The sequence below is a fragment of the Barbatula barbatula genome (assembly GCF_947034865.1).
Source record: "Barbatula barbatula genome assembly, chromosome: 8".
Taxonomy (NCBI): domain Eukaryota; kingdom Metazoa; phylum Chordata; class Actinopteri; order Cypriniformes; family Nemacheilidae; genus Barbatula; species Barbatula barbatula.
The window spans coordinates 23,796,699-23,821,278 of NC_136771.1; the positions used below are offsets into that span (position 1 = coordinate 23,796,699).

General features: G+C 36.7%; 1 protein-coding gene across 1 annotated transcript in view; it reads right to left on the minus strand.

The window, feature by feature from the left end:
• The window catches only part of LOC306897055 (receptor tyrosine-protein kinase erbB-4-like), a gene marked incomplete at its 5' end in the record, with an annotated part of 114,379 nt that overhangs the window by 43,846 nt on the left and 45,953 nt on the right, over positions 1 to 24,580 (minus strand). The window contains one exon of the mRNA XM_079461527.1: positions 6,536 to 6,687. Within this exon, the coding sequence (XP_079317653.1) occupies positions 6,536 to 6,687 (152 nt within the window). The remainder of the gene's footprint in view (positions 1 to 6,535; positions 6,688 to 24,580) is intronic.

Sequence of the window (24,580 nt, forward strand, 5' to 3'; positions counted from 1 at the left end):
CAACACTTCCATCACCAACCAAAAGCATAGACTGATCACAAAATAAGACAAAATTAGACTTCGTTTCTACAAAGGAAAGTCAGTAACTTTTAATCAAAGTCACTGAGTGCAGCTGTGACATACCAGAGGAGACCTGGTCCTCCCAGCTGAGACTGGTTTCTCCCGAGGTTTTATTTATTGTTATTTTTTTCTCCATTTATGTATCATTGGAGTTTGGGTTCCTCGCCACAGGGCTGTGTTGGCTTACTGCAGAATCTGATATTAGATATTATTTATTTTTATGAACACCATGCACTGTGCTGTGTTTGACCTTTTCTGTGTTTTTTCATTTTTTCTTATTTTTTTCTTAAAGTTGCTGTGGAACAATGCACATTGTGAAAAGCGCTATATCAATACATTTTATTGAATTGAATACATTTACTCACCCTCGAATTGCTACAAATCTGTATACATTTATTTGTACCGGTAAACACAGAGAAAGATATATGGAAGAATGCTTTTGACCAAACAGTTCTTGGACCCCATTGACTACCATGGTAGGAAAAATGACAATGGTGTCCCAGAACTGTTTGTTTTCCTAAATTCTTCTAAATATCTGCTTTTGTGTTTATATGGGAGTCAATGGTGGCCAACAACAAATGGGCATTCAAAATTTTATTTTCATGAAAGAAATGTTCCGGCTGACAGCAAATACTTAACATCTGGCTCTGCTGTGTCACACCTCATAAACTTGGCCATTCCATAAGCTTGCTGACATCTTTACTGAGTTGACAAACATAACAGAGCAAACCCGAGAATATTTTGAATGAATGAACAGAGCATCTGCAGTTATGTGCGAAGGTGTCAGGAAATCATTTTCACAGAAACATATGACAGCGAACGAGGGCCGTAGTCAACAGCACGGCGAGAAGCGAGAAGACTTTCAGGGTCCTCATCATCCATTTTTAGATGACAGACTGTGGCGAGCCAGCACGGCCTGTTATGTTTTCAACCCGACGAGAAACACAATATAAATGTCATCGCTATTGTTAAACGCAATCTGTTTGTTCCACTCCGTGTGCCACGCGCCATGACACTGCGCATATTTGCCCTGAAACTACATTTCGATGGCAAATATTAAAAGTCCATTAAGGAAAAACAATCGGGAGGGCTAAATTAGGAATAACAATGCATGTTATAAGCAAAGTTTGGTTTTCCGTACGTCAAACTATAAATAAAATGGGACGTCCTGTGGTGCTTGGCATCTCGATAACAATTATTATGTTGATTTGAAAGTCAATTATGATCTTTGTGATTATCTTTAGAAACAACAACCACTTACCCTTTGGAGAAATGAATTGCTGTTGAAAATCAAGCCTAAATATGTTGAATGAAATATATGAAATGTGATTCATTAAAATTGAATCTAGAAATAGTTTTATTACATTGTCTGAATGCTGCGATCAATGTCCAGGCAAAAGGCTTTCCAGAAAAAGATTTTGTATAATTGATTTCCTACACTAATTGGCCTTTGGCTTCATTTCTGTCAGGCTCAATATTGTCTAATGTGACAGATTAAGACGCGCAATCGAACTTTTCGCATAAATGCCTTGCATTTCATTACAGCCAGTTTTATTGTCACTTTTTCTTGTATCTGTAATAATTTTTGGTGGTCTGTAATTGGGTCTGTGAGAAATTCATTTCACCTCAGAGACCTCAACACTGAACGACTTCCAGCGGTGGTTAAACGAAATAAGTCGCTTTCTAAAGGCCAACAGTTACTTTTTTTATCCAAAATGTTTATGTTTGCTACACATTCGGTGAACTGGTTAACTTTTACTATAATTGCTAGCAAATTTAGAAAATTATTTAATTTTGTAAGTTTATTCCCTGAAGTGCACCTGTACTGCTAGTCAGAATGTATTGGCCCAAAAACAATTCATTATTAGTAAACTATTTTTGCCAATAACTACATTTGCTACCGACCGAAACCCAAGACTTGATTCAAAGTTTTCAAAGTTCTCAACACTTTTCAAAGTTTCATGACAATTTTGTAAAAAAATTAGAATTATTTAGACCTAATGATTGATTGGCAATAAACTCAAACATTGACAGACTGACACTAAAAGTTAAGCACTGCTAATTTACCAAAATAAAAAAAGAGTCGAAAACAATAGCGAAAATAATAACAGATACATTGTTTAATCCCAAATGAAAAAATACCATACTTTAGTATGTACTACAGTAAACGGCAGTATATTTATAAATACCTATAGTATTCTGCAGTACTACCTGTATTGAATTGATCAACTGTAAATACTGTTGCATACTTTATATATGGTTCAAAGCCATAAACACAAGAGTATCTAGAAATATTACGACAGCACTGTATATTCATGTGGGATACCTAACAAACGCCTGAAAAAGCAATTGACCATCTAGTGTAAGTAATACATCGCCATGGCAATGATCTCGTCGTCCTCAGTTTAAAGTTATGACAAGAAAGTTACTTAAACACATGACCACAGATTGACGCAAATGACTATTATTTCACGCCATTCTGTGCATAAAGCAAGCTAAAATATGTTATTAGTAAAAACTCATAAACTTACAGAGCTTTAACGTGAGGGAGGTGACGGGAGCATTCTAACAATCTAACAACGTGTTAATTTAGTATAAAAACACTGTAATTAATGAAACGTTTGAGAGCCGGTGGCGGCTTTGAAGTGCTCCTCTTTGACAGCCGTACGGCGACAGGGCATTGGCATAATGAGACGCTGCTATTAGCCCACCGACACAATTACCATTTTCTCCCATAAGCCCTCTTGAACTGTGTTCTTTCTCACTGGGCACATTATGTCAGGCTGAAGTGATTTTAAAGGGTGAAGTGTTAGCTAGGAGGTAGTGAGAATCCACATCTGTAAATGAGAGGTGCAGGAGTCAAGTAGCATCAACTCCAGTTAAATTACAGCCTGGTTCATTTACCTCTTGGGTAAGGACATGTCCATACAGCGCGGTGGAAGTGGGAGAAAATAACCACGCACTCCCTCGGAATGTGTCAAAGAGTGATGCAAAGAGAAAGGCATGAACAGGCATATACATTTTCCAATTTCACGAAATTTCCATGAACCCCAAAACACAACGCAATGCAGTACAAAAAACTCAAACCGTAAATTTAAATTAACTCAGTCCGGTCAACCACATCTCTCACAACATTACAAAAACGACTAAAAAGCAGTCCCCCGGATGAAGAATTCAGGGGCCCCTGGGCACAGGTGTCTTGAAATATCGCTGTATTGCTCGCTTTGGATAAAAGCGTCTGCTAAATGACTAAATGTAGTATTTCATTCCATCTTGAAACCATTTAGTCAACATGCTAGATATGTTTTTTCTTATTCATTTGAACCGAACCGGTTTGACTGCTGATCTTTCAGCCAAACAATAAGAACTGACTTTCTGGTGTCTTGGTTTTCACAGGGCTTCAACCTTGCAATATTAGATCACACACACAGAAAGCTGTAATGAAGCTAGCGGTCTGGACAATCCCTTCTCATTTGGGTGGTTTTGATTAATGACAGGCCCAGTTTCTGATTACATCCTAATTAAGAGGGAAAGCGAGAGGATTTCATGGGACACAGAAGCAAATGGGTGGGGAGAAATCGAGCGTTTGAGGGAAGCGATGGCGCAGCTAGACTTATACTGTAAAGTCATTCCCTTAGAGAAAACACTAGATGCAAACAGATCACTGTTTAAGTTTCTGTTAAATTCATAAAATTTAAGAATAAAAAAATTAACAATTAAATAAATTTCATGTTTTGTTACACTTATCGATTAAACGCTATTCCTAATAATACAAAAATATCATCTTGCACCCCCCCCGGGGGTCCCGACCCCCACTTTGGGAACCCCCTGCATTCCATAATAGTCCCAACGTAAAACTGAAAGTCTAGGTCTTCATCACTTCTGGGCTTTTGTAACTAAAGCCTTTTCTAGCCTGAAACCCTGACAGTTTTTTGTGAAAAGTTTTCTCGAGTTGTAAACTTCCGGTGAAAGAGCAACTTGTGAGGGAGTTGGAGACCGAGAGAATGTTGTAACACAGCCAACTTGTCCAATCTGTGTCATTTTCTGTCTGTGTTGATTCAGACAGTTGCTGGTTGTGAGCACGCTGCAGTGTTGTGTCTTGCATGTCTGAGTTATCGCAGATAATGCGTTGCATGCAGGTGGTAAACTACTGTACACATACCGCACTGGAAATAACATTTAAAAACAACATGCATTGTTGGCCATAAAACCAAAAAGATTTATCGGAAAGTATTTCATATAGTACTTTTTTTTACATTTGTTATTTCTGTCTGTGTAATGATATTTAAAAGCGTAGTTCAATGGAAAATAAAAATTACATCATCATGTTTATGACTCTTTCTTCCGTGGAACACAAAAGAAGATATTTTGAGAAATGTTTAGGTGTTTTTTCTTAATAAAAAAGTCCTATGACAATTTATTGATGTATAGATATAATAAAACAATAATTTCAAATAATGAAATATCAAAGGTAGTATGCATACAATGTTCTTTATAAATAGTGACTACTGGAATATCTGCACCAACTGTATTTGACTTCATATTTAATATTTAAATAAACTGCAGAAAAGGAAAATGACTAAACCTACCCCAATACTTTTGATAAAAAAAGTCTGTGTCTATAACATTGTTGGTCCCTGACAGTCACCCACAAGACGTCCAAGAATTGCAGTCCAGCATATAACTCTGTTTGTCGAACGTAAATGGAGTGATATTTTTCTCCATCAAAAATTCATGAGAGCGAGAGCCACAGCCAGTCTCAGATACACAGAGGGTCACACCAGGTCTCCATCTTAAACACTCCCACCTAAAAGTGTTTTCTCGCCTAAGGGTCTCCGCGGGTGGAGAGGGAGAGGCAGAGAGGTCAGTAGTGTTTTCAACTTGAAGATTGAAATGTGAAAAGGACGAGGAAGGAAGAGAAAATGTCCTGAGAGATGTTCTACCGCCCTACGGATGTCTCGCTCGCCATGTACCGAACGGTGTATATAAGTACCGCAGTGACAGAGCGGCAAACGCAATGAGCCGATGGTCTGTGTCACATCCTGACGTTAACTCGAGCCGGCAGCTCTAACATTAAAGTGCTGTGGTATTCCTGCAAGGCAGCCATGGACGATGCCAACAGCTTGATTGATCAGACTTTAATGAAGAGTCAATCAAACCCCGTAACATCATTAGCTGACGCGGGAACGCTCGGGCCATGACCAGGATATAACCTGACAGCGGGTCTGCTTGACAGGCCAAAGTGACACCGCATGCCGTTTCACATACGCTGCTTAGATCGATGGGGAAACATCAGACCTCTGAAACAGGTTCAGACGAAACGTTGAACTGAGATTAGTCATGGGCATATGTATTGCATGTGGACGAAAGATACATAAGTGGTCCGAATGGAAATGACAATTTCGGCACTACATTTACGATACTTACTAAGCAGTTACCATGTTTTACCCTGGTACGTAAGGACCATTATGATACACTTACACAATGAAAGCCACTTACCATACCAAAAAAACACATTTGGAAACTCAGAAGCAAAATTCTCTGGGAATAAATAATGCCGTTTCACCATGAAGACCAGGTGTGTGCAAGCTTTTGGCGATATTTTTGCTGAGGTAAACTTTGAAACCAGAGCGAACCGTAACATCCATTAATGCAAATTTAAAAGAGCTATTTAGCCATCAGTGTTAGCAGTAATTGCAGGTACGGTACAAAAGACTGCTAAAAGCCCCAAACGCCTTTGAAATCCGCAAGTACAGAACGGCTTTGCTCTCCAGTGTCATGTCACTGTTCATCCTGAGAGAAAATAGTCTTCGGTTATTTATATATTTATAAAGTCTTCTGTTATGTATAGAGTCTTCTGTGTAGTATGTGAGGTAGTGATGCATTATCTTTTCTTTTAATATTTACATTTTATTAAAGTTGCACCAGGTTCAAAGCTAAATTTAAAACTGTACTGACCATAACCAATGGTTGAATTGGTCAAATCTGTCTGTCTAAATAGAGAATCTGTCTACCTGTCCTACATCGAAAAAATCTAGAGAATCTGTGTGTCTCTCTGTCTGTCTCAATACAGTTTGTATCTGTCTGCCTGACTGTCTATATAATATAGAAATCCGTCTAGGGAATACTGAATATCTGTCTGTCTGTCTGTCTGATTATCTCTTCTGAATCTATTTGTCTGCCTATCTGTCTGTCAATCTAATATAGAGAATCTGTCTGTCTATCCAAATAGAGTGTGTATCTGTTTGTCTGTCTGTCTGTCTAAATAGAGAATCTTTCCGTCTGTCCAACATAGACAATCTATCTAGAGAATCTGTCCATCTCTCTGTCTGTCTAAAAAGAGCATGTATCTTTCTGTCTGTCTGACAAATATAGAGCATGTAGCTATATCTGTCTGTCTTAATAGAGAATCTATACGTCTGTCTAAACAGAGCGTGCATCTATCTGTTTGTCTGGTTTAGGTGTGGATTCTCACCTTGAGGAAAGACAGGTTGCGGTTGCGTTCGATGCTGGTGATCTCCAGATTACCCATGACCACCTCACAGTTCTCATAAAATTTACGAAGGGTTCTGTACTGCTGGTCCACATCAGACAGCGTGCTGAGCTTGTTATCCGTCCCGGGACACACTGTTGAAAAGAGGCATCAGTTCTGTTAGATGGAGATATTATTTTTCACATTTTGCATGAAACTTAAAAAAGAATAAATGAAAAGCAATTATTGGAGCATATACAAAAAACAAATATTCACATCATCAACTTTTGCTCAATGGTTTTACTCAGGGGTCCTATGGTTGAAGTCAAAACAAACATGATGTTTACAGTGCATGTTAAATGTATTAATGCGCATCATTCATTGAACAAACAAAGTTTTTCTCTCTCATAATCCAAACATATCTTTGCGGTAAATATATGTGTCTGATCTGTACATACTAACTAAAGGTTCAAACCTATTGCCAGAAACTCCACCGCTCAGCGTTGCCTTCGCCATTAAATGAAGACAAAGGAAAACAATCCCCTAATATAATCTTGTCTATGACCTCAAGTATTTTCTTAACACGCTCAGAGCAAACACAAACTCCAGTCGACAGCAGAGCAGAGGCATTTGTGCTGGAGTTCTAATGCTGTTGGCTGCCGGGCTGATGTTGATGCTCTTGAAGTGGAGGCACTAGTAATCAGCAGTTATTGAACCCCAGAGGGCGACTCTTTCTCTACATTACAGCCAGCTATATTACAGCCCGCCGCTTGCAGAGTGGGCCACTCCGTATTATAGCTGCGGACAAATTACACCCTTCCCGACTAAATCTATTCAGCGTCGCAGTTAGGTGGTCCCGGAGGACATCACAATGCCACGGTGGCTACACAGCTAAAGATTCAGATCTCTGCTGGACAGCTGAAGAACGGATCCTTGTATTGAATACACCACACGTCTGCATATGACAAAAGGAGCAACCAAAGAGAATAATTAACAAATAAATCGATTTTGAGAAAGACCAGAATAACAGAACACTAAAGAAGCCCTAATTCCCAACATTTTTACTTTTCTCGGAGGCTTAACACACAGAATACAAATGACACGTCGCGAGATTAAAAAACGCAGACACCTGCCAACTTTCATCCACTGTAAAAAAGAGAAAGACGGATCCTGTTTATTCTGCAGACTTTGGGTGTTATGTGATGTGTCTGTGCGGGTTTGTCCTTGAAACACGTGTAAGGATGGGGATCCAGAGCTGTGCACGCATCTTTATGAGACGTTTGTTTTTGCCGCATTATTGTAGGATTTATGAAAGCCATGTTGTCAGGAACTTATAGCCGAGATAGGAAGGATATGAAAAGATGAGTTGGCCTTCCTCGAAAAATGTTTTGCAAATTTAAAAATGTCTTCCTTTAGGGAACATGATTAAGAATCAGATCATTCTTTGAACGGTTGCCCGTCGCTTTCACAAGTACAATTTCATTCTTTGGCCTTCTAGTGTAGTGTACTTACTTTAACATGAAGGTCAAAGTCTAAATCCTAAATATAGAGGTGAATGATCTACATCAAAGTAAAAAATGAGAATGTATCTTGGAGCTTTCTGTCCATATTGATCCAATAATCCACGTTTGACTGGGATTTCTTTCCATACTTCGGTGCGGTTTGTCAGCAGAAAAAAGCTTTAGCTTCCATCGCATCAGAATTTGAGAAGTTGGGATGTAGACGGGATCAGTAATGTGACCGATTATCAACAATAAAACTATTTAAAAACCTCAGCATTTCTGTGTCTCTGATGTACAACAAACCTTCTCATCACTTTTCGTCTGCATTTTGTTTCATGGTTCAGAAGCTCACGTGCAATAAGGGGAATTTTTATGATGACTTTCTCATTTTCCAAACTACTAGGTTTCTTGTGTAATTATCAACGATTTGTGTCCAGTCAGGATGTATTTGTAACTTTTGTATAGTTTTGACAAATATACTGTTTTTGCATTACAGTATTTTATATCATTATATAATGAATATAACAATAAAATATATATTTGAAAATAATATTTTTATCAAAATCTTATTTTGTAATAAAAATATAACCTAGAATTTTGTATGAGATCCCGGAGGTTTTAGTCAACTTCTACTACCAAGCAACAACTAACATGACAGAACTCTTTAGGAGAACCAAAAACATCACCAAATGCTAAAAACATTTACAGACCCTAATAGTTCAGATGCAGAAGGCTGAAGTTACTGGACTGTTTTTCTGAAATGGTCGGTAAATGGCTCAGGAAATCCCTCATTCAACATTAAAAGAGCCTAAATCTATAAACCCCCCGTGTGCCCTACATCATCACTCTATATCACAAACCTTAATACAGTATATGCCCTTCATTATACCAATATCAGCAAAAGAATCTGCAGCAACCCTATACCCGATTGCTCTGTAAATGTATTATATTTATAAGTAAAAAATGCAAAGACAATTACAGATATTCTTTATCTTACAAAGGAGACAAAACGTTTAGACAAATACTCAGTTTTTGCATCACGGTATATTATAAATTATATCATTTATGCAATAATTGACATATGTATAATTTAAATAGCAGTAATGTTTCATGTAACTCATCAATAGCTCATTTTTGTTTATTTTTAATCATATCTTACAAATACTGGTATATTCTTGCATTACAGTATATTATACAATTAATAAAAGAATGTAAACATATATCATTTAAATATAGGAGGACAATTTAAACATACATTTTTAAATGTAAGTTTATTATAGACAGTCTATTATAGATGATATAGATGATATAATTTATATAATAATATTAATAGAATTGGAGTATTGTTTATTTTTAATCATACTTAAGTTTTTTTTCAAATACATTGCATTCGCATTAGAGTATATTATGCATTTTCTAATTAATATAATTAAATCAAAACCAAAAGGTTTTGAATTTCTGTTTTGTTCAATCTTTTTTTCAACGGGCAGTGTTCCTCTCAGCAGAAGTCAGAGAGATTCCATCCCATGTTCATTTTGGCTACACAAACCATACAGCAGACTGTTCAATGTGATTTGGAAACGCCAGCACTATAAAAATCTGGACTTTAAAATTGCATAAAAATTTCATCCAAACGTTTGGTCTCCCGACCAACAGAAAACAATGAAACACTGATTTATCACCTGTAATCTGTTATGGAGAGCCATTACTAGAACAAAGGCGGAGAGCTGAACTCTATTTGCCGTGTTTTAATGAGATGATCCCCAATCAATAATAATTTGCCTAAATGGCAAAAAGAGGGGCATAAATAGCAGGGATGTGACACGAAGCTGACGTTACACAACACGGTCAGCCGATGTATAAACAGGTGACTATAAATCAGATTCATGCAGTAATCTATATTCTTATTAACAACGTCACCGTTGTAGAATGTAACACAGTAAAAGTTATAGCTCACGCCAGTCCGGTGGATATTGAATGCGGTCACTGAAGCATGCAAACCATCAAACTTTGGATTTATCGATGGCGTTTTGCTTCTAAGGTGTGATGCTACATATATTCAAAGTGTGAATGCTGTCCATCATTAAAGACGGAGATGTGACAGCGTTTTGTGTTTGACGGGAAACATACGGTTGAGTCATGTAAAAGAAATGTGATGGATATAATCATGCATGTTCATTCCGGGCTTCCCTATTAGACCATTTTGAACGTAACGTGTGGCTGTCGGGCTGTTCGTATAAATATTGACTGTAATATCCCCAGCGATGAGCAGACAGTTTGATGTTTCCTCTTGGAAATGAACTCTGTCAAATGCAATAGAAGGCGTCCATGTGTGAGATGCAGAAACAAGACAGGTCACCGTTTGCTTTCCTTTGGAAATTAGACGCTGTACAATAACAGTCTTGGCTTTTTAAAACTATAACCGACAGCTAATTCCAACCTTTTCCCAATTTTCCCAAAGCGTTTATTGTGTCATACAATACTGAATGCAAGAGATTTTGACTACGCATGTGAAACAGAGCTTAGTTGCTATCCTAAACATAATTTAGCATTTAATGCGAGAGAGAAAATTCACACATGAACCAAATGCATAAATACTGAATTTTTATTTTAATTGGTCTAACAAGCAAATCCATGAAGTCATAAAAATATATAAAAATATATACATTTTGTAAAAGCAAAGAGTTGTATGATACAAAAATATCTCCTTCAAAGTGATAATGTTTCCTATAATGCACGACTCGCACGTTCACACGACTTTGGGTTCGCAGCTGCTCGCAGATTGTAATTTTCCCGAAGTGTCATTTAGAAACATGAATTGTAATAACGCGAGCGCGTGCGATCGTGCGACTCGCAGGCGCTTGAGAATAGAGTTCAGATAAGCGCTGGTGAGCTTTGACCGCGTCACCCGGAGTCAAACTTGCACGGGATAATTACAGAATAAAAGCCATGAACAGCAGAACATCGAGCAACAAAAGAACAGTTATTACAGAGAGAAGCAATTATGAATATGGCCACTATAAAAGAACCATCTACATTTGAAGAGCTGCCTTCTCTATGACAATCTTCACAACTGAGAAATATAATTATGACCATGTGCCGCTATTAAATACAGAATAATTATTTCAAAAGTGTGAGTTATTTAGTATTAGGAGTGGTTCATCCTCGTTTCATTCACAATACAATATACAATATGTAAAGAAAAAAATGCTCGGTTCTTTAAGCCCTGGTTGGATTAAATATGGACCTTTTATGGGTTAATTTAAACCTACAGTTGAGTTTGTCCACATATTACCCAAGCATGAGTTTCAACAGGGGGGCCGAGGCCCATAAGGGGGCCCAGCTGACTTCCAGGGGGGCCTCAGGATGACTAATAATTTAAAATGAGACAAAACCAGCATTGAAATACATTTAAAACAACTAAAATCCATTTTTATTTAAACACTTTTCCAGTTAATAACAAGCTTTGGGATATTTGAAAAGGTTGAGAACTACACATTGTTTTAAGGCTCCAAACATACGGTTAATGTTCATTTGATGTTTCTTGTCAAAAAAATCACATTATTCAGGGTTTTAACAATATTTAGACAGTAAACCGCCACGTTTTCGTAACAGTGCCCTTGAAAATGAATAGAAAACATAAAAGGTCTCATAAAAAATGTATTTCACCCCTTGAGGTTCATGTTGAACTCTTTTTAGAGAGACAGAGAATCTAAGAGACAGAACAGGGGTTACATCATAGTTGGCATATTCGTTGCCGGTAATGTGCGTTAAAGTCACTTCTCTTCTGCCGACCGGTCTGGTTTTGCGGATGAGACCATCTGGTCACGTCCAGATTTTGTGTCAGCATGCCGGCTGGGTGGCTTCCTTCGCCTTTCTTTGTAATTCTGTCTTCTTTTACATCTCGCATCTCCGTACATCTTATTCTGTTGTTGTGTGGATTCCGTCGTTTATTAATCTAATATTTCATCCTGGACTCGGGCTACGGGGTAACTTAAAGGAAATTGTGTACTGGGTTTTGCAATAAGAGGCGTAATGACATTTAAACATGGGCTGAGGCAGAATCTGTTTAAGAGGCCATTATTGCAATTGCAATAATGCGCTTGCTTGAATGAATCGCATGCAAATGCATGTTTCTTTTCTGCTGAGGCGGATGATGTAAGTGAGATAGACATCATAAAGTCTGGCTATAAGCAAACTCCTCTCTCCGAGATCCGATGCACAAGCATGTGACAGAACAAACATCACGTGCAACAACAGCCATATCATACTGTTCTTTACACCCACAGCACGCCTTGGGAACCCAGCGTTCGTTTTTCACAGGGACTGCTCATAAAAGCCAAGCGGCTCCTCTATGATAGCGTGTGTTATGAGGGGGGAAAGTGATGTAATTGCTGTAGAGGCCAGCGATTACATCACTCTTTGTTGTGCGTAAACACAAACACACAAACATTTAACTATTAGTACCAGGAATAATCTAAATAATGTAAATCAAGTAATACTAAAATAATAATCAACCTTACCAAAATGTACAATGGTTGAATTATTTTAACAATATTTGTAGGAAAACTGTGATCATACAAATAGCAATCAATCCACCAAAAACATGTTTACACTTTTACTATAGTAACACTTTTGTAAATTTCCTTAAGGGAAATGGTAACACTATACAGTCAGGGGCTATTTGTTAACAGTAGTAAATGCATTATCTTACATTAGCTAACAATGAACAATTTCTTTTTTAAGTATTAATTTATCCCTGTTAATGTTACAACATTTGATTCTAATAATGCATTAGTAAATGTTGAAATTAACATGAACTAAAATAAAAGAAATGCTGATTAGAATTATTCATTGTTAGTTCATTTTAGCTAATGCATAAACTAATTCTGAACAAATACCACATTATTGTATTGTGTTAACAGAGAAATTATAAATGATTACATTTCATTAGGAATATGCAAACGTGGGATGGTTGCTATGCGGTTGCCAAGGTTTTCTAAATGTTGTCAGCACATTGGTATATGGTTTCTAGGGTGGCCTTAAACGTTGCCACGTGGTTGCGATGAGTTTAATCACCTGCCAATCTGTACATTGTGGTCCCGACTTAAAGTAACATCTAGAAAACCCATTTAAAATGAGTCTGTTAACTTGATAGCACTTAAAGGGACAGTTCATCATTTATTCACACTCTTGGTTCAAAACCTAGTTAGGATTCTTTCATGTGTGCGACACAAAAGAAGATATTTTGAGAAATGTCTCAGTGGTTTTGTGTTCATGCAACGGAAGTCAATGGGGTTTGGTTACTTAGGGTTCTTAAGAATTCATTTTTTTTGTTCTGCAGAAGAAGGAAAGTCATACAGGTTTGTAAAGACATAAGGGCGAGTAAATGATGAAACAATTGCATCTTGGGTAAAAAAATTTAAAATGGCATTGTTGAAACTCTGAATACTCGTTTTTAAGGGGCCGTTTACACAAGACCGTTTTCAAGTGAAAGCGCAAAACAATTTTTGCGATTTGGCTGTTTGTTTTCACGGAAACAGCGTTTTAGTGGACTGATAATGCAAACTTTTTAAAACGGGTTTCAAAGTATTTTTTCTTTACAAAGTGATGTCGTAATACAGCGTTTTAGTCATTTTTGCAGATCTGTGTAAACATGGATTGTTTTAATAACGGTGTCGTGTGTACGTGAGCCTTTCAAAACCGCAAAAGAAAAACTTTTCCTATTTTCATGGTGTAAACGTGGCATAAGTGACATAAATATATCCTTGGTACTCAAAAGCATATGATACTTCTGGGATAAGATACTGTGAGGTTTATAATATGTCCGCCTCGCTTTCATACCGTCCCAATCCTCCAGAAGAACGATGGTGTATTTTAATAATCAGTGGGCTGGAGATGCTGAAGATGAGTTGTGTGCTATCTGTCAGTCTGTCATCTGTACTAAGCACGAGGTGTCACACACTGAGAGTTGGAAGTGACAGCCGTAAAAGTGGGCTGGATTCTTTATCTAACAACCTGAAGCAGGTGACACATGAGACACGGAGCGAGCGTGTATGCCATTGGTAAGAGACAATATTCTAATACGACAAGACTATTAACTAAACAGTTTCAGTTTTATAGAAAAACATCTGTAATATACCACAATGTATACTGTTTAGGGTCACTTGGTTTTAAAAAAAAATGTCACATCGCATAATAGTTAACACAGCAAAAACCCGTTTGTTACTATCTAAAGAGTCTTCAATCAAGATACATTTGCTTGAAAAGGAAAATATTTTTTGTCTTGAAAGAAAATATAAGAATTAAGTAGCTTTATGTTTCAAAAAGAACCTGCTAATGGGATACACTTGAATTTCTACTTAAGAAAGGTGAAACTAAATTCAAGTTTATTTTTATTACCTCATTGGCACATTTTTCTATTCTTTGTTAGTTGTTATTATATTTTCTGTCATAAAACAAGACTAAATATCTTAAGTCACTTTCCCTAAATGTATCTTGATTAAAGAATTTTTTTACATTTGTACTAATAAAAAACAGAGCAAATGTTTTTTTCTAGTTAACTCACCTCAACACAAATGTAACTTTGGGAATTATTATGTAAATAAAATAAAATAAAAATAATATAAAAAATAAGGATGTTATATTCTAGCATATTCAGTCTAGTCAACCTTAACTTAGATTTTGTAAAAATATGTTTCTTTTGCATTTTACCAAAAAAAAAGCTTCTTGAAGTCTCTTGAAGAGATGTATACAATATAAGGATTTATTAAATACAATTTTTGTTTTGCAATGAAAGACACTATATGTTTGCACAAATATACGTTTGTCTACAAAATCTTAGATATTTAAGCACACATAAAACAGTTTTTACGGTCCGGAGTAACATTTCACTCAAGTTTCCCGTAAACTTTTGGAGTGAAAGGCAATTGAAGTGCAAAATAGAGACTCACGTTATTACATTAAAAAAGTTTCAATAAAAGTTCAAATGAAAGTTGCATCATCTAAAAGTCAGCCAATCACATTTGCGCTTATTATATCAATCAAGTCTTTTCCAGTTAAATGTGCGCTGAGCATCAGACGGTAAGCAGACATAAGCGTACTGTGGGTGGTCCGCTGGCGTGCCGTCTAAAGATACGACTGGTTTCTCATTAACCAAGAGCTAAAGACAGGTGTGTGAGAATTTCTCTGGTATTCACTTATTTTAATTTAATATCTCTTTCATACGTGCATACACATGCTGCTTCGCTCGCACACACAGCTGCCGGGAGTCGCTGTCAGAACAGATTGGGAGTCAGAGTCGGGCCATTCATCACCCTGCTCCGCCGTTCCGTCTGTTTCACTAACATCCGCACACAAGGGTCTGTCTACCGCTGCTTGAGTTTCCACAGAAAGCTTGCACCGTTAATCCTAAACAATCACTTCAGCTGGAAGGATTTGATACATCTAAATGTGCAAGCAATTCACAAGTGCATACTTTAAATATGCGACGTTCCCGCTCGACTTGTGTGCGATGGTCGATTACGCATCACAAATAACTTTCACGTTTGAAAAGACGCTTGTGAAGTAGGACCAGGGCTTAGTGTAACAGTCTTTCTTGACACATTATGGCGTTAAACGTTAAATTGTTATCCAAAACATTTGCCTCTCTATCGCCATCTCTGTTTGAAACATAAAATTGCAGGTTACTACACGCATTACTACAGCTAATGAAAAAAATAAGAGACCATTTATGTGGTTGTTCCAGTCCAGCGTCTGTTGAATTTCAACCAAATCAAACCTCAGGAGTGATGAAGTCATTCAACAGCACTGTGAACTGTCAACAGATCTTTTCTTAAATACAGGAACAAATATTACGGTTGTTTTGCTTGGAAGTGAATATGAACTTGTTGGTTGTCTTTAACCAAAACAACAATTTAAAGCAAAAAACTTTTTTTATTTGTATATAATAATATTAATATTATATTAAACACAAATATAAAAATGTAATAATATAGAATTATAGATAATAATAATAGATAAAACAGCTAATATACATTACGATTGATTTTTCATTAAATTTGGAATAAAAAGTCACATGCTTAGAATAAATTTAACTTTACACTGAAACTTTATGTACAGATTTTCACGTATAATTTAAAAAAAACTGTAATTTGATGAAATTTTACATTGTTTTACCATTTTTATGGTATTTTTGAAATACGATGAAAAACATTAATTTACAGAAAAAGATTAACGTGTAATTTTACACAGTGGGAGGACATTTTTTACAAAAGATTTCTAGCCCCCCAGCTGCCAGATATTTTTACAGTGCAGGTAATAGTAATATGGCATCACCTAGCACCACTTAAAACTGTGACGTGATGATAAAAGTTCATTTAGATTTTAATCAAGGTAGTATACTGAGACATTACATCACCAAGACAGGTTCCTTCTTCTCAACCTTTCACACATACAATTAAAGATCCACACTGAAGACTTCTGGTACTCATTTATCTTTTCCATTCATCTTGGAATACGACGGACTGACAGCAGCTTTGTCAAGGAGGCACACAATAGAGGCACATCACAGAACAACATCACACGCTAGCAGAGAGAGAGAGAACGGTTCAATGATGACCAGCCCTTTAAAGGGCTTCAAACCTCTGTGGACGAACTGAGACCTGGAGAAAGAGAGGTTGCGACAGATATAAGGGCAAGCGTAAGAATAAAGAAAGAAAATTGAGAAATAGACCTGACCGCGTGGTTGGCAAAGGTTTTTTGAGGCTGGGGACCTAACCGCTGATAGTGATATTTCACGAATACTTGCTCTTTGAGATAACAAAACTTGAAAAGACTTTTTCAATCCAGTAAATGCTGAAAAGTAAATCTGACCAGCAGACATCCACAGATACAGGCAAAGGTTTGTTAAAATACTGTACTTGAAATTCAACTTAACAATTTTTCCATATATATTTTTGGCCATGAATCATTATTATAAGTCTCTTTTTATGTTTGTCACTGGGTTTTGCAAATATCAACCCCATAAAAGATGTATATAAAAGTGCCTGTCACCTTTTATAATACAGTATTTAATCATTTAAGAAGAACAGTGTTTCATTTCTTGAAAAACAGCGAATTTGGACATGCAAGATTTCAGAAGGACAACAACGATATTCTTTTTTTTGGTGGTACTGTATAAAATATCTTTCATTACCCGCTTTAAAGAAAACAGTGTTTTCTTATTAAAATACATTCGTTTCCGCATTGTTTTTATCACAAAATTTGTAAAGATCAAGCAACACTTGACTGCATTCTTTCAACAGTCTATTCATTTCTTATGTCATTATAAAATCACACAAATAGAAACCGGCTTGTTTAACCCTCAATGTTTTCCTCTTTAAGGATTTACTTAAAGCGGTCTGAATAAAAACAGCCTCTTTCAATTATGTTTTCCAGGTAAAGTCAGCTAGAAAGAATAATTGCGCTGGGTGTTGTGGCTCCCAGAGATGAATTATAAACTCAAGGCAGAGCTGTCAGGAGCTCCGTGGGGGATTCGGCCGGGATGCGGGCGTCTCTGGGCGAGAGAGTGTGTGTTTGTTTGGCAATGTGGTACTATCGGAGGTTCTAGCGGGGTCGGTTTCTACTGATTAAAGTCTTGACAGCTGTCCGCGCGATGTGAGGCGATGTAACCGAACCGAGGACCGTGACACCTGTCAGTAAGTACTCAGACGCAGAGTCGCAACTATTTCAATGGTGATGGCGAGTGGAGAAGCTTCTGTCCTGAGGGTGCTTATGACAGCATATATAATATAATCGAGAGGACATCATTTCAATGTCACTCGAGGTTGTGTTGTCTTGTCTGTAGGCACGGACAACTTTTAATCACACGACGGAAAAACTTAAAGACCACTTGAAATTATTTTGTGCACATTTTTTCTGTGTTACATACGTTTATTACAACAGGAAGGGGCGGGACTTATCAAAGGGGAAAACAAAAACCTATAGTGCCCATTTAAAAAAAGAAATTTTTACTTAGTTCAGACACTAAAGTTCAGAAATGATCATTTATATTTAATTATAAACTTGAGTTCAATTGAAGACGTATTCTTATAGCGTAAATGCATCTCTCATTTGTTTTTATTATTTTTTATTCTATGAACGGTCTTTAGGACTAACAGAGACAAACTTGATGGTTTTTAACAAATGTAAGATCTTTTGAGATTGTGTTGGATGACCGCATTATATGTCTCCATAATAAATAATGCAAAAATGATTCAGGAAAGCGTATAAGTCACCACTGCTCCTTATGTTTTACAGCTTGTCATTCTAAATATAAATCATTCTGTTAGAAACAGGAGTAGATTCGAAAGAGACGTTCGGTCCTCTCAGATAAATGGCAGCAGATATGAAAATAGAAAGCTAAAATTTATAACAGATAACAGATGCATAGTGACCAGGCAAAAAAAAGGTGCCATTTAATACACCTTCGTGTACTTAAAGTGCTCTATTTACACACACCAAATCTTGTAAAATATCCTTAACACACTAAAGATACATTTAAGAAGTTCTCTACAATTTTTGTATATTAAGAACAAAAGGAATGTGTGACAATGGAGCAATCTAAGTATGGAAGAGCTGAAAACATACTTAAATGTCTGGTTATCAGTTTGGAGCATTGACATGACAAAAAATAGGTTTATTAGTAAACTTTTAAATTAAAAAGTACACTTTCAGTCTACTTTTTATTACTTATCAGAAATATACTTTATAATACTGCACATAAAGTTTACAAATGTTACACTTAAAGTAGACTTAATACTATAATATCACTTTTATTAACTAGCGAAAGGGCCAGATAGGTTTGAAAGTACACTAGTATTAATACTAACTTCATACAAAAATACTTGAATGTACTGTATATAAAATATAAATAAGTATAGTTGAACTTCGCTTACATAGGTGTACTCAATAATATTAACAGTATAGTACACTTTTGTTTAAGGGCATCTTACTTACTTACTTACTGCACAATTCTTTTGATTTTATCAATTAAAATATAATCAAATAAGATCATACTTGATGGGATTGTAGCAAACTTTAAACTAAATATTTGCCTGTGGATTCACAGTGTAATACTAAAACACAACATCTGTTTGGACAACCAAAACTTCTAATGTCAAGCAGGGTTCTCCATTCCTTGAACCTTGCAAACAAGATCCTCCAGAGCTGAGCCCATCAATCACATCTGTATCTTCACACTTTCTGTACACATTCAGTGAAAGTGATATGAAAAAAGACGGTAGGGTATGCTCCACACAAACATAGAAAATCCCACGGGAAATTCCTAAACAGGCTGGATAAACAAAAGAATGCCACGGAGAGGCGTGTGTGGAGAGACAGAGATGAGCGCTGATGGTCCTGATGTTGCTCTGATGAAGGCTGAGTGCACAGAGCTTCATTCATCTTCTCCCTACAGCAGACACACTGCAGTAATGACTCCCTGGAGAACATCACACAATGACTCTGACCTTGAATCCATATCTCACGCCAAAGCGGTAAGGCAGCCCCTCAGGGGACACCTGGGATGTGTGTGGGTTTGGCAAAAGGGGAAATTGAAAGTTGTTTAAGTTGCTGTTGTTTTGGTCTTTCTCAGAAAGGAGAGAGGGTGCTGAATCCCTACTGATAACTGAAACTTCATAATATTGTTAATATTAATGAACAGGCAGAGTGAGTTCATAAAACAGATTTGGTGTAAAACCACACGGGGTGACTACCAGAAGAAAGCTGTAAATATATTTTTACTGTAAATCGAAAATATGCAATCTGCAAAAAACAATAGACTGACTGAGACTGACTGAAATATTGTTTTTATATATAATGCTGTTGAATTCAATCATAAAGTCATAATATTAAATCTACAATTTGGATAAGATAAAAAAAATTTGAGCAAGTACATAAAAAATCTGTTGCTTTACCTTACTCCTTATCATAACATGTATTTATAATTTGAGTTTTCGGATATGATTTTACAAGTATGTTCAGTTTGATGCCATTTGAATTCAACTCACGTCAAGGTAAGTTTCCAACAGAGATGGCGATAGCGAGTCAAACGTTGTGGATTTATCATAATTGAACATTTGAGCTGTTGGATACAATTTTGATTTAGGAATATAACAAAGACAAGTTCATAATATTATCTGCAATTTTATTGTTACAGAGATAGCGACAGCGAGGCAAAGTTTATTTAAATCATTGAACGTTAAAGGGATTGGTCAACCAAAATGAAAATTGGGTCAACATTTACTTATCCTCTTGTCGTTTCAAACCTGTATGACTTTCTTGTATCTGCAGAACACAAAAGGAGATATTTTGAAGAATGTTGGTAACCACCCATTCGCTTGCATTGGTTTTGTGTCCATACAATGGAAGTCAATGGGAACGGCCAGTGTTCGGTTACCAACATTCTTCAAAATATCTTCTTTTGTGTTCGGCAAAAGAACAAAAGTCACACAGGTTTGAAATGACAAGAGGGAGAGTTGTACATTTTGACAGAATTTTCATTTCTCGGTGAACTGTCCCTTTATGTTTTGGCACAAGCTTACAAACTTTATTAATACTTTAGGCTGCAGTCAATCTTTAAACAATGAGTTAAGAAGAAACCCTCATTTCAATAGCTGCTATAAAAACGTTTTGTAACAGCTAGGATCAGCTATCGGTCATTGACACACCAATCCCCCTTATCTGTGCAAAAATCCAAGGCAGAACACTTAAACAAGATCAAGGCGGGATCCGTCACGCACAGCCCCATCCGATGCCTCCCCATCCGAGAGGAAAAATAGACATCAAAGAGAAGCTGTGAGGTCTGCTAATGTGAGACATTACCCTAACAGTCCCTTCAAAGACACCATTCCAAAGTCATCTGTTTAATGGAATAAAATGGATAATTATCTACTCAACATCACTCATTTCCCACCTTAGACTGTAGGGGGTCCGTGATTTTGTTTTCCGTAAAAGTCTAAACAGATCGCTCCAGAGAGTCCGTGTTAGCGTTTTCCACTTCATGTATGGCCGTACATAATGTTTCCTCTTTATTTCTCACGTCACGATAACATAGTCGAGAGCATTGAGTTGAACATGTACTCTGACTCATGTAATGAAGTGAATTGAGTCCACCGCTCGGGGTAAACAACCCTGCGTATTCAACCGCTCCCTTCCAAGGTTTGCTTCGACTAGGAAAATAGTCATTGCCGTGCAATTTTCCGAGCCATTGGCGAAGTATGTGTACTCTGAGCTGCTAAAGGGTTTCATGACCCTTGTTTAGAACTTGTCAGTGGTTGCGGGTGCGGAAATGTTGGCCAGCGTCAATCTAAGGACGGATTCTTGTGAAGACTGAATTACAGAGTTGTGTGACTATTTTTTGTTAAACGCAACCATTCATGAGCATGAGTTTCTTTAGACTCGGTTGTATGTTATTATTGTTTTGTGTATTTCCCTTTAGCTTAAATACAGTAAAACAGCAGTCAATACAAATCAGCCATCTGTCTGAATTTCTCATTAACAAAGAAAGTTGTTGTATGCCGTCTTGGTGATTCCTTTCGTTTCTTGATCTTAGCGTGAAAATAAATCTAAATGACTAGTTCTCTGTTTGAAACCAATTTTCAGCGTACTCTTATTTCAAACAATTCATTGGTTCTTGTTTTGTCCTTCTCATTTCTTTCTCCAAATGTAGTAACCGTGTTTCAGCCTGAAACACAGATCACAAATCCCTCATGCATTTAAACCCTTTGAATTCCCACCATCTGTTACAAACCAATCTATTCCTGATGGATATGAATGAATGAAAAGCATTTTCTCTTATTTAAGGAGCAGTTCGCTATAAAATTAAAATGGCATGATAATTCATTCACTCACCCAAACTTTCCAGGATGCCATATAATGCACTTCAATGGGGGGCTGTTGGTTAAGGTCCAAATTTCGGTTTCATCGCAGATTCAAAAGGCTCTACACCACACCGGCCGATGAATAAGGGTGTTGTCTAGCGAAACGATTGGTCATTTTCAGAAGAAAACGTAAACATTTGATACTTTTTTAAACATAAAGATATGGATGAAATTTGGACCTTACCCAACAGCCCCCCTTCGAAGTGCATTATATGGATAAGAACCCTGGAAACCTTTCCTCAAAAGCCTCAATTTGTTTTCGACAGAAAAAATAAACACAGACGTGGGTGACGTGGGTGAAATTTCTATTTTACAGTGAACTACTCCTTTAAGTGCATACTTGTGTTACAAAAGTAAAACAGCCAGTATATGCAATTTTCTGACTGTGTAGAGTAACAAGCAACCTAAACCTATCCAAAACCTGAACTGAATGTGACCTGACCTTTAGACTCAGTTTTGTTTTGGATTTACATTGGGTTCAGTGACAAATTTGGCTCAGTTAGGGCCCCATATGCACCCTGTGGCAGCCACGGTTGATAGGCTGGCACACAACCGCTGGCAGCGACGCCCGACTGAGCACACCTGTCAACACAGATTAGGATTAACAGACAGATTCATCTTGGATTCACCCACCAGGCTTCTGACCAGCCAGTATGAATGGACGTAGCATTGCGGTCCAGGACGTCAACCCATGAAATGACGCTGTCTGGCTGTAGTCAAATGCGTATATTGCATCATGATCTCAAACGTAGTTTATCTTAAGTGTTAAGTTTACGAAATGTCGTGGCCACATCTGCTAATGAAACAATTCACAATTTACAACAGCTGACAGTAACACGCTGTGCACATCAACCACGGCGAAGCAGTTAATACGATTTAGAAATTTAAAGCAGACATCTAGCTTTATTCCACCTGGTGTCGTTGTAATAACAGTATATAGTTTGTCACACTCTATGTCATCTCTAGTGACTGGCTGGATCTCAGATGTACGGATGAAAATGTTTAACCACTAAAAAGGCGAGCTGAAATGTTGTGACAGTAGACGTAGAAAACCAAACATTTAAATACTGGAAACTTGCTGCAACGTGAATTAAAGGAAACAAATAAAAGCAAATGTGGAGTTAACCAAGATGCAATGCTTCGTTCACTTAAAGGACAACTAAGAATGTTCAAGACAATGCCAAGTTGAGTGGGAGAAGGTGAACCCGTCGTATAGTTGCCAAACCCGTCAAAAGGTTTTCTCACATCCCTCATACCATCTGCCTCCAGATGCATCTGTGCATTAATGATTTAGATTACGCCACTGTCATTGCGCTTATGTGCGGTGTGCGTCACTTTACTTTCCTCTACTGATCCCATTATTAACTCAACTAATAGCGATTTGGACGTCGGGCCAAAACTGAGAGCGATAAAGTGACATTGAAGCGTGTTGGCTAGAGATCTGCGTCGAACGAATGCATTCAAGTGACTTAAAGTGTAGATATATTGGGTTTGACTGACATTAAATAAACGGAAAACACAATAATGTTTATGTAAAACGCTGTGCTTAAAGACACACTTATTGTTAAGTAATAAATAATGTATTAAGTATATTATTAAAATAACTCAAATAATTTAGGCCACTTTTAAATAATTATTCTAATTTTTCTAATTTATAATCATTTATTTTAATGGTGAATATATCAGTACTGTATGTAATATATTTATTTAAAATATTTTCAGAAATCATTTCTTAATGAATATATTAACCTACATTTAAAATAGCATTATATAGATATAAACAATATGTATATATATATATATATATATATATATATATATATATGTACAATTATTTAATATAATTAATTGAAATACTGTAAGTTACATACAGTATTGTATATTATATGTATATTGTAAAATACTTACAAATAAACATATACTGTACATATGCATATATTTATATATACTACAGTAAAAACTATCAACTTTAAATTTGATCAAAGATTTAAAAGTGCAATTACTATATGAAATTGGTCCAATTGATCTGAATCGACCCATCAAAGTTTCTGTTTGTGTCCTCATCGCGGTCTCTATTAACCTCCGTTTACAGCTGTACTGTATCTGTGCTGTATAGCTGGAAGGGAATATCATTTGCATGCATTTATTTTCAAAAACCTTTCCTCTGTACAATTGTTTATTTGGTGTGGGCATACTTACGGATGATAATATAGGCCATTAGAATGAATATCCTCTTGTTTGTGTTTATTTTTATTAGCCCGACGAATATATTACGACACTGAATATATTATCATTTTCTTTATACTGTGGTTCACGTCTCCTGTAATTAAACAAGTAATTAACAGCCGAGGAAAAGTGTGAACAGGCAGAGTATGTAGTAAACAGGCCATCTGTAGTGTCAAACAGATAATGTGACCGCCCGTCACACCTTTCACTGATACTATATACTACTGCACAACCATATACATCCCTGTCCTATCAAAGAAAAACCTCCATATCTTAAATGCATAATATGATCTATAAAATATATTTTGCCATTTTATAAGCAACTAAGCTTTATTGATAGTGTTCCCATTTTCTTAATTTGCCAGCAAAGTCTTGTCAGCTGACAATTACCAACCATT